Here is a 12,704-nt window from a genome sequence, read left to right as displayed (position 1 = left end):
GACAGCGTTGTGCCACATTAAATCTATGATGTGTTCCACATCCCACTCCATTCCAAAAGCTGTAGACGGTAAAGGTCAACTTTATGTTCTGTGCAATATGCTTAGGTTCTCTAAATTAATTCCTTGCAGTACTGGATATTTTTATGCTTTGTAGATAATAAAATTCTGTTTAGGGCCAAAATGCCTGTGCAAATAACGAAACAGTGATGCAGTTGTACTGTAATTCACCTATAATAAGGTATCAAAGGAAAGAATCTATCAACAAGGAATGCCTTCAAATGTCATGTCCCTAATTTTCCAAATAAGAAAACAGTAAATGCTGTCATTTAAGTCAGTTTTCTAAAATGCATATGCAAACTAACTCCAATACCAATTAAAGGCCATAAACTATCATTTCTGCTTCAGTAAATATGAACATATGTGAGTGTTTTGACAACTGAAAGATTATAGTTAGCGTATTTGATCCCCTGACTGTCCAGCTACTCTGGGACCTATCACTCTAGATTAAACTCACAGTGACTAGTAATTTTTTTTTCTTTATATCAATACTTCTTACAGAAATCAAAGGCATTCCAAGGTATTTAGACATATATTAATACAACTTTAAAAATAGGCAAGCATTTTATATTTTCATAGTAGTTAACTAGGATAACTAGATTGTTTCACTAGAAGTATAATATTTCCATTTCTTAACTCATTTATTTTTAATGAAGATTTAGAGTACAACTGTTTTTTCCATTAGTTTAGTAACTTCTTAGAAATCTATGTGGAATGATTTTCAGATTATAACTAGATGAAAGGAACTATTAACTTTTCTCACATACCAGTGGTAATTACTACGTTTAGAGGAAGTCTATGCTAACACTGTTTCATTTTCCAGAGGAAATATAACAATACAATATTTGTCATTGTTGCTCATTTTGCTTCTAAAGTAGTTATATAATTTACATAGTAATCTTTTTGAGACCTGAATTAAAATGCACACATATAAACACATAAAAATCTGAAGGAAATAGAACTCAGACACGCTCATGTACATAAACAGAGAAACTTTTTAATACTGAGTTTATATTAAAAAAGCAGCTAATATCGAATAATACTTCAGCAGCTCAGTGGTCATTGACCCACTGATCACTGCACTGCCTCCTTGGAAGAAATTACAGTTTTTCTTACCAGCAATGATTAGATGGACTTCTTTACTAGAATACTTTAAGAAGCCAACTATACAACCTGGCTGGGTTATCAGCTATTCAGGTTGTAATAAACACTGCATTCACATAAATATCACCTAATGGAAAACCCCAAAAAAGGGTTGTGTTAAGCAACATGTTAAGCAAAACTCAGATTGTTTTTGGAAATATCTTCACACATGCCAATTAGCCTGGTGATTAATTAATAGAAGATAATTTTGTTCAGAGCCCTGACGTATGGAAAATTTTACTAGATTTGGGAAATAAAGTAACAGAATTCACTGAAATTTTAGTTCTGAAAGTATGACCTTGTACCTGCCTATAGGACCTCTTCCATTAAAATGAAGAAAGGAGGTGGAGGGTTTTTTTTCTTTTCTTTTTCTTTTAACAGTAATAATGACTCATTAAATAAGTGGGTAGGTCAGAAGGAGATATTTTCCCCTCTTATCGCTCTGTCTGAGTAAGCAGCTCCTAACTGAAGCTTCATTTTAATTTAGAACAGGGGTTGGAAGACTGTAGGTTGTGTTGGATTAATGCATACAGCTATATACCCACAGAGATTTAGGCTGAAATCTATCCAAGATAGAGAGACAAGCAATTTTAGTGGTATAAACTATGTCCTGTAATTTATATTATATGCATCATATACATATGATAAACAGTAGAAATACCTTTACTTTGGTTGATATTGGTATCTGAGCCTGATCAAAAACTGCTAAAGACTGGAAACGTCTTTACAGTATAAAACAAGTAGGACCAACAAATTTTATATCATTTTTTTTTATATATCATGCTGGTTCCATCTTCATTTCCTCCCATCGGTGTTTATATACATTAATATAAACGTATATATCAATGAGCCTGTATGAGCCCTGAGCCTTCTCTTCTCCACATTGAAGGGTTCCAGCTCTCTCAGCCTGTTCTCATAGAAAAGGTATTCTACTCCCTTTGAGGCCATGTGCTGGAACTGTTCTGTCAAGTCTATATATTTCTTGTACTGAGAAATTTTAATGTGATTATGATTCCTAACAGAAAAATAAGTAATGCAAATATATGCACAAATTCATGTTAGAACACTGTTTAGGTTCATTTTCACCCTTTTTCACCCAATGAACTTAAGCAATACAATATTTTATATTTTCTCCATTTTTCTTCCATAATTTTCTAAAGGTTTAGCATGTAAGAATAAATATACATATGTTATATTGTATGCCATATGTTGTCTTAAATCAGGAAAGGCATAACAGAAACAAAAAAATTTGCAAAACTGATATAACCAGATCTGTACTTATACATGCTCTTAATCCTTACCTTCTAGGTCAGAGAATTGTTGATGGCCCAAAGATACCCAGTGGATTCAATGATCTCAGAATCAGGCTCAAACTCACATATAATAGCAATCTAAAAAAGTAAGCCATTCTTTAATTTTTGTAGTGACTTACCTTGCCTGTTACCCACTTATTCAGCTGTACTTCTCGGAAATGTTTAATTCCATAAGTTTCTTCGCCATATTTGCCTGACCTATGAATTGATGGATCATACTTCTCATTTTTATGATATGAAGAAAATGGCAAAAATCTGAAATTCAAAACATATTTTAAAATTATGGCCTACTCTGGATGCCACAGAAATCATGTAAATAAGATATCAATGAAGCAGAAAATGAGGTGGACACAAGTTTATGCTATTTTCCTCTACCACCTTGATGGTACTGTGGCAGAGCTACTGCAATTTCTTTGATAATTGCTTTTTAATAAAATTTGGAGCAAAGTGATAGAGATCTTCAATAGATAAAATGAAGCCTTGTAAGAAGATAGAACGTGGCGCACTTGCATTACCAGATTAGTACTTTGGCTATATTTGCACTGCTAACTGGTGTGGTTTAAAGAGGGAATGAACAGGGACTGGTTTGCTGTGTTTTCCTTATTGACATGTGCAATGCAGTATGTGCCATCAGTCAATGGAGGCCTCCACCATGCAAAAGTAGAGTTCACTTCTGTAGAACCTTTCATCCACCTTACAAGTAGTGTACTCTAAAAGGCAACCAACACAACCTCAACCTGATCATTCCATTCCATCAGGATGGATGCATTTCAAGCCTACCGGCAGTGTAAGTATAAACCAAGACTAATTCACAGCAGAAAGAACTTCTTTTGTACCTTAAAGTAGAAAATGTATCCTTTGATAACCGTTAACCAATGCTATAGAAGCTGTAGTCTAGTTTAGACAAATAGAAATTTATACAGATAGTACTGTTGGCTTTCATGTATTAGCAGACCACAAAGCAAATCAATGATTAGTCCTAAATACACCAATCATGTACTTTGAAGTTATCAGTATGCCCTAACCATCAATCTTTTGGGATTTGATTCTTTCACCTTTAGTCATACTGAGGGTGAACTCCCTTCTTGCATACTACCACTGAACAGTGAAATTCCAGATGCCTTCTTTGGTTATAGAGGTTGTTTTAAGATAGATATTCATAAAGCTTGTGGACACCTACACATTTTCTGGGTAGGCCCCACAGTAAACTGTATGGAGGAGGGTGAAAGACATCTCATATATAACAGATCTGCAAGCGATCCTACAAAGATATCAGTTCCATCTGCCCATTTTAGTTTGCAAGAGAGTTACAAGAGCAAAAAGATACATTTTAATATGAAGGAAAATCCCATAAATGAAGCTTATCATCTCTGGTATTTCAAAAAGAAAGAAATGGGTGTTCTTGATTCTACAAGTGCAGAAAAAATATTACATGGTAAAATTAGAAATAAGTTTGAAGAGTTTAAAATATCACTTTAACAGCCACAATAATAGGTGTAGTTAACTAAAACCTTTTACTAGGTGAAAGTTTTTCAGAACCCAGAGTGCCAATACAAGTTATAGTCAAACACATTTTTGATAAAGATGGGGATAAAAATGTTTCTTCCTGTTTCTCAGTTGATACTCACAAAATGATTTGTTTACACTAACCAATAAATCAAGAACTGTTTGGGTGAGCTTGTTTATTTGTCTTAAATTATATGCCTCTCTTTCCACTTCATAAAAAGAAACTATTTAACAATATTCCTAGCTATATCAATTTATTCTATCTAGTACCACAGTCAAATGTCATGTAAAGTTAGCAAAAAGAAAAACACTGAGTTAGCAGACTTAAATTATACAAAGCTATAGTAGTATGTGTATACTCATGGGAAAGGACACTCACATAAGACAGATTATGGTACTTGTAATGCTAATTTGCACATGGGATGGACATCACATGCACACAAAAATTAATGTGGCCCCAGTGTCCCAGAGAATACATCGAAGGTGCTGTGAGCCGGCTGCTCCACTTGCAGTTTTTATCACTTCTGAATTGCATTTTAATAGTACATTTTTCTTTTGTTCAGACATGAAAGAAAATTGGCTTTCTCGGGGGATTGGATATCTGAGAAGGCTAGCAGTTTAGGGATTTGCCCATATATGCATATAATTTAGTTGAGCCATAACATTCATAATTCAATATGAATACCACATCTGTAAAATTTATACACAAAACAGCAAAAAAAAATAAAAATAAATGAGAGAAGTAGAAGATAAAGTAAAGAAAACAATAAGGATTCTAGTTGTTTCCCCTATAACATGTTCTACGTGAAGGGCTTGATTTTACTGTGGACCAGTTCAGCTTCATCTTTTTTGGCAAATCTATTGATCAAATCAGAGTTTGGCAAATCTGAGTAATTTATGTTTTACCACATTTCCGAACTTAAATATCTATGCATATATTCTAACATTTTAGGTCACAACTAACATCTTGTACTACATGTAGCTTAGCACAAATGTAATCTTCCACATTCTACTGCTTATCTCCTGTAAGACCATTGGCTGGTCTATGTGCTGTACAGCCTGGAATGTATGTCTATGGTTGAGGAAAAAGTTAAAGCAACAATGAGTTTTTGAGAAAGAACATTGAATAGTAAAAAAAATACTGAAAATGAAATGTAAGAACATTAACAATATGTTAATGGGTATAATGGCATAACGTAGTAATTATTTTTTCTTCTGTCTGTAGATCCACAGTTAGAGCCACCTGAGCAGTTGTTGATAGGGACAATGATCTAATGACAAGAAAGGATCATAATCACAAATGCAATGTCTGTTTAAAGCAACCAAATATTGTCATAATTTTATGTAAATAACTAATAAAAATACTAAATGTTGTTTATTTGTTTTAGGTAGATAAGCAAATTAATAGGAATCATACGAGCATCATAATACCTCTACCAACCAATGATAATAGTAAAAAGCAAGAGCACTGCAATATACTTCAGTAATGGCATTGTGTTCTGTAGTTCTCTCTCTATACCTGACACAGCTTTTCCCCAAATTAATGACAGTATGTGTTCTGAATGTGACAGAAGAGAGTGATGGAAGGAGAAGAAAATTAAATCCAGACAATGGTATGATAACATTATAAACTGCCCAACCTTAGACCTCAGTAGTTTTTTCCCCATAATAAGCTCACTTCAGTGGGATTCTTATATCTGGGTTTCAGCTTTTCTTTGTGATTTCAGTGTAAATTCAAAAGTTCTTGAAAGCTTTCAGTAAAACTGACAGAGACGGAAATAGCGGGATGAAAGACGAATCAAATTCCACATTACTGTCATATTGTGCCATAAAGCGTAATCAGTATAATCTGCACCTTTCCAAAACTGTATGATTTAATGGAAGGTGAATTCTCCCCAAAGAAATACACTTAAAAAATGAAAAATTATTTCATTCCACCCACTGCAAAAGCTTCAATGAGAGTTATGACAAATAATACAATCAAGATAGGGTGAAAGAGTTGGGACCAAAAAGCCTCGGAGCCTTTGACTTAGTAGGTAATCCTAGACCTGACAGTTTATAGCAGTATATATTTATATTTCAAAAGATATCCTTGATATCCTTTGTTGTTAACTAAAATTGTGTTCTCTCTCCTTTCTATCCTGTACCTCTTTGCTACCACTAATTTAATCTTTCTAATCCTTCTTTTCCACACATTTCAGCCCCCTTGTTCTCTTTCTTCTTTCATTTCATCACCTATTATTTCTTCCTCCCATTCTGTCTCTTATTCCATTATTTCTTGCTATTTTGACAGGAGATGGAAGAGGCCTCTTAGATGCTAAAGGCTTTCTAGTTGTTCTTGATAGATGCTGTAGAAGGTACTACTGGACTCTGGTGTCTATGGCAATGCAAGAGGAGAGAAAAATCTTCCTATGCAGGAGCACAAACAGGAAGGAGGATTTGTCAGGGAGTGTAGTGATAGAACAAAGGGTAACAGTTTTAAACTAAAAGAAGATAGGTTTAGATTAGATATAAGGAAGAAACTTCGTATAATGAGGGTGATGAGGCACTACCAGGGCCTCCCAGAGAAGTTGAGGATGCCCCATCCCTGGAAGTGTTCAATGCCAAGTTGGATGGGGCCCTGGACAAACTGATTAGGTGGAAGGTGACTCTGCCTCTTCAGGATAAAATTCAGCAGTATTCACTTTTTCTTCTGTCTAAATGGCAGCAAGCAACAGGGCAGGCCTTCAGCAGGTTCTCTGGATCTCTGAAAAGCAGTCTAGCAGTGCAAACATATAATATTGATAGCAGAAATGCTTCACTTCACCCAGGCTACTGAGAAAGATCAGGTAGGAGATCTACTGCTAGACTATCCCACACCACTTGGCACTGTAAGAAATATTAACACCAAAGAAAGGTAGGGTAAATATTCCTAGATTTTTCAAACTTGCACAATATTTGTATGTATTGTATGTTTTGGTAACTTAGATATAAAAACACTACCAAAATTTTAGCTCTAGATGTGTGATAGTGCTGTTAAATTTGTACCTAAACTGGTTCCGTGTAACAGTAATTACAGTAATTCATTTTTTATTGTCTTGACCTAACTGAAAAAAAAAAAAAAAAAATCCTCTCACTTTAAAGAAGACCACGAGCAATTAGCTCCAAACAAACTATGCTTCACCTTCTGGAAGCTGTGAATCTGATGTGTTGTTGTTTGTTTTTTTGTTTGTTTGTTTGTTTTTCTTTAATTTATTAAAGAAAATGCGTAATTCATTTTAAACTTTCAGATTTGGGTTTCGCCTAAAGTCATTGCTCAATCTAATCCAACAGACTATCTTTTCACTTAGTGAACAAAGCAAGAATCAAAATGGTTTTCCACAGCAAAACAATTGCAACAGGACAGTCATTACATAGTTCATAATGAGTGCACATTACAAATCAAAGTGTAATTCACAGTATAAAGACAGCACATTTTACTTACTGTATCTAGTCAGATTATGTTTAGCACAGTATTTTTTCCATGAGAAATTTTGGGTGCATTATTATGTTGTGTGCAATATACTAAATATCGATGCTTTTTCAGTAAGCTCTCAGTCATTTTTATCCTAACAGCAGCAAATCCAAGAAGCCTCTGTCTGTTTTTATTTAACCCATGTTTGCAATAATGTAAAGTGGCAAAAGAAAAAAATCGTCCAGTTCTTGTAGAAAGTAAAAGATCTCTTCTGCAGCAAATTCTGGAACTTAATTATACACTGACTTATCTGCATCCCCAGTGTTATAAAGTACTAGAACTTCATTAGAAAAATTAAGATGGAAAAATGAAGGCACTACTTTGTAAATTTCCAGTGGAAATTAGCTGGAAGAAGCAGAGGAATACTGGATCAAAAGAGGGTAATCATGCTTAACTGTGCCCTAGAGCACCCGCATGTATAATACGATTTGCACAGTAACTACCTCTCCTATTACTGCTTGTTTGGAGTATTCTGTGTTAATGGGGTTAGCTAATTTAGTATTTTAACTTAAAAAGACTCTACTGATTAATAAATGTTGCACACTGTGCTAGTAATTAAAATAAATGGAAGAGTTACAAATAGAAGTTGAATTGTTAAGAAAACATTATCTGAAAATATATGATAATCCCTGTTTATCATAATACAATAACAGTCCGGAAAATATGCAAATCGCTAAAGTTGCAAAGCATATGAAAAACTAAGCATAATTTGAACAAAGTTTTCAGATGTGTTATATTTGCATGACATAAAACGTAGTGGCCATTTTCACTAGGCTAATTCAGAAATACAGTAAAAAAAATCTTAAAAACATGCAAATGAAAAGATTTCTTAAAATCACACAATCTCATCAAAACGAAGTGACTTGCTTTTTAAATTTTAATTTAAAATGCCATTTATACTGGGCATGTCATGATACTGATGACTCCAAGTCATTAACCTTTCTGTAAGTCCATCCTTTGCGCACAGCACTGTGTAGTGCAGAAGTACCTACAGTGGTTCTAAAGGAAAACATTGTCTTGCCAAAAACAAACTTGTGAGGAGCTTGGTACTACAACACTCACACAATGTGTGAGGCATGGGGTATGCAAACAATGCACTGTGCTGCACACAGGTGAACCAGTGTGTTCAGGACTAGCTTGGCTACAGCAACTGGTACAGCACTGAGCGCAGAGAGAGCCAGAAACTGAGATGACTTGCCTGTTGTCATACCAGCAGCCTACAATGGATCAGAAATGCTCAGCTTTACACTATTGCTGGCTTATCCCTATTCTATCACCACATTGCAACTCATTCTGACATATGTTGACTTTATATAGATGTTTAATACTACACTCTCAGTCATGAGGCATATTATGTGAGGCAGATTTCAGCACTTAATGAAAATAATTTACATTTTCGTTCTCTGGAAAATTAGGCAAGCACACTGCTGCACGCAACTGAGTAAAGAACTTTTCATGCTTAGTGATCTAAATCTGCTGGATCCAGCAGTTGGTGTCTCAAACTAGACACTAGTTTATTAAGCGGTCATCCCAAAGGAGTCCAATTGTCATTCCTATCCAAGTGTAGGGGGAAATCACTCCATTTGTATGAAAAATAGCACAATAAGGCAGTAACAGCTTCAATTACATGAGAAAGAGGTATCACTCTTATTAGGCTAGATTACCCAGTTGCTGTTTCATTACAAAATAGGAAATTCCAGCAGTTGCTTCAAGCACACACATCATTTTCTTGTTTTGGATTTGTACTGCTTCTGCCTGCCTCAACCTCTTCCTTGGCTTTCTCTCTTATTTCTGCATTCATCAGAAGCAAGAAGTTTCTCAGAGCTTGAAATGTTTAGAGAAAACATATTACCTCTTAAAAAAAAAAAAAAAAAAAAAGAAACAGAAATCAGAGGTGGGTGGGAATTCTTAACGTCTGATATAGAAAAAATATTGATGTTTTATACCTGCTATCTTAAAAGATAATGCACAATACTCATTCTGCAAAAATAAGATCAAGGATTGAGTTTGTCATTTTTATGCAAATACTAGCTTTCTCCACAAACTCCACACACTTCCTCATTTCTTTCTCTCCTTACTTCCTAAAATAGAAGAATGATCAGCATACAACCAGGAAGAAATACAGTCCCAAAGTATACAATTACATGTAAAGAGACGGAAATCTGTCAGTTCATAATAGGCACTGCTGAGAAAAAAATACTGTAGAATCTGAGTAACCCTTTGTTGACTCCTCCCTGGAGACCAGCATACCACAAAGCAGCTGCAGCACTGCTAGTGAGTCTTAGTCCTGATGATGACCTGCAGCTCTGTCATCACCTTTTCAAGGTTACAGATGTGACCCTTGCATGGTTGGTTGAATCTGAAGCACAAACGGAATGATCACAGCCTGAAAACGTATAATACACTATGCATTTAGTGCACGTGAAGCTGAGAATCACTGCTTCTGTGTATTAAGGATGGAATGAAATGCTTCCTTGCCCTTAAGGTAAATAAAGACCTCCAATTAATATCTGTCCCCCAATCAACTAATATCCCCAGTCAATTAATATCCCCAATCAATTAATATCTGTCAAAGTTGGAGACTCCAAATTTGAAGTGTACAAGACCAAAGCCTTTACAATTCACTAAGTGGGAAGAAACAGCAAAATAAATATTTCAACATATGACCTTCTGAAACTGTTGACATAATGACTTCTGGTGTAAATCATATCAAATAAAGACCAGGCCATATAGTCATTCCCATAAATGAAAAATATAATCCCCCCTCATTTGGAATATATAATCAAAGCCTATCCAGTGTAAAGAACACGTTAGCTGAAAGAAAGAATCTTAATTATTACCCAGTGTTTTCTAGATTTCAGTCGTGAAAGCTAAAAATAAAAATATTTTTAAAAAATAATAGCAAAGATCACAGATGAGATTTGAAAGTTAAGCTGCTTTTCCCCTTCTCCAACAATAAAAAAAAAAAAAAAAAAAAAAAAAAGGAAAGAAGAGAAACCTGAAGTACACTTGTAACTATTCCCTATTACACTTTTGGTATAAAAGGGGTAAAAAATACTACATACAGTTTTTGTAACCAAATATCACAAATGACATTGTACAAATGTGGAAAAGTTGCTGAATTAAAAGATTTTCTTTCAAAATTGTTTTTAAGTAGAAGCTCCTTTGAAAGCCACTATTAAATCAGGGAAAACATGGGAAAAAAAGATCCAGCAATTAAAACAAATGCTAAAACATGCAAATGCAGTTGATTTTCGCATTCTTAAGTGCCAGTCCTTAAATTGACGCAGGCAATATGGGGCTGATAGCAAAGTATTATTCATTTCCAGTAAATCAGTAGATCACAGGCTGCCCACAAGGAAAAGGGATTCCTTTCTGTGCTGAATTCTGTTACTGAAGTGTCAAAGAATTGCCAAGAACAGTGAATTCAAGGGTAAAGTTGACAAAACATCATTTGTTTTTAGTTAACTACAAACCCAGAAAAAGTTAATTAATAGGTTTTATTATGATTGGGCAAAGGAGTTCCATCCCAATAAAAAAAGAATTGGGAATATTTTGGTGATTGCCTTAAATGCTGGGGGACGGATTATGTCTGTAATTTTGGTTTGTATGGAAAAGACGAGGCCCCTCTGATGCTATTACAGATGCCATGGCTCAGGAAACCAAACTGCCACAAAGATTTTACAGTTTTTTTTTTTACTTGTAAAACAGTTTTTTACTTGTAAAACAGTTTTTACATCATGTTCTAACATGCAACCTATGCTCCCTTCCCTTCCAAGTGAGCTTTTGTAGTTTACTGGAAAGAAAGCATGTCTCAGTGGCATGCAAGAACATATTTCCTCCCATAGTCTTTAAAATCTTTTAATAGGAAGACAGAAATAGTATTTGTTCCTTGACAAGGTGCATATGGCAAAAAGGAATTTGCATTTGTTTACTAATTTCCCAGTAAGTTCATCTGTTGTATCACATATTATTATTATGGCATGTTCTATTGATTCATAGATACGGATGGCACATGTCATACAAATACAAGATAGGGTCTCTGCCCTGGGAAGTTTATAATCTAAGAACATAGAATTTGGAAGTATATACAGAGAACGTTTGCTACTGAGCTGTCAGGTTTGACATTTCATTTTGTCAGGCATGAAAGGTTTTTGAAACCAATGAAATAAAGATAACATCCTCATAACAATACAAGAAAAAAAAAAAAAGAAAAAAACTTACTCATTGTCATGTATATGGTTTCTCCATTCCTCCCTTTTCATTTCTGCTCTGGCCTTCCCTAGTGGTGAATCGATTGATGCTGCCACTCGCAAGGTTGGTTCCAAAGGCTTATAGCGCTGCCGCAATACTTCAGCGGTATCACGGAAAGGCCCCTGATGAAAAGTATAGGATAACGTAAGTGTTTTATTGTGGGGCTATAGTTCTTTCTTTTATTCATGAGACATCACCAATGAATGAGGACACAAAGTGTCTGGGAAGTGTAGCAAGACTTTTCTTCCAAAATAATTAAAGCAGTTCGTTTTGATAGAGAGTTACAGATAACACAAAGGTTGATAACATGCTCTAAAGCCCCAAAGAGAGAATGAGAAATGCGTACTCCGGATTTATTTAGCTACTCATAAATATTTATTATTTGAAACAATACATTGTTAGAACTTATTAGGAGACCTTATTTTTTTCCTTGGAAAAAATACTGGTGAAATAAAATTTGATATATAAGTGTTAACTTCATCTAGATTCTGTTTAAGCAGGAAGTCTCTTCCTTTTCACGGGATAAATCATGTTTTACCTTAAAGAACACGCTCTTTTCAATTTAACTATAAAACTATGTGGAAGAGAACTTAATACGTGACTTAAAATACAATTCCTCTAATATAATTCAAACTAATGTCTACAAAAATGGGACTATATAGTCTATTTTTGAAATGTCTAATTCCACATTAATCTCAGTAGTCTTAAAAAAAACTAAAAGCTCATAATTATTTCAGAGATGTGTGTATATATAACATATATACACCTACACACACAAAAGAACATATGTGTATATGTATATATATGTTGGTTTTTTTAAAGCAGACTATTTAATAACTGATCAAACCACTATTTGCCATTTAACAACAGAGATAGAGAGCAACAGAAAGTCTTTTTCTACACTGTCAAAGTGATGTATGTTATGTCTTCCTTTTAGC

At 34.5% G+C, this 12,704-nt stretch overlaps 1 protein-coding gene across 1 annotated transcript in view; it reads right to left on the bottom strand.

The window, feature by feature from the left end:
- The window catches only part of SPATA17 (spermatogenesis associated 17), a gene marked incomplete at both ends in the record, with an annotated part of 95,053 nt that overhangs the window by 20,471 nt on the left and 61,878 nt on the right, over positions 1–12,704 (bottom strand). The window contains 2 exon segments of the mRNA XM_082758168.1: positions 2,633–2,768; positions 11,737–11,888. Of these exon segments, the coding sequence (XP_082614294.1) occupies positions 2,633–2,768; positions 11,737–11,888 (288 nt within the window).

Source organism: Aythya marila (assembly GCF_965140915.1).
Source record: "Aythya marila genome assembly, chromosome: 3".
Taxonomy (NCBI): Eukaryota; Metazoa; Chordata; class Aves; order Anseriformes; family Anatidae; genus Aythya; species Aythya marila.
This window is presented reverse-complemented; position numbering and strand designations above follow the sequence as displayed.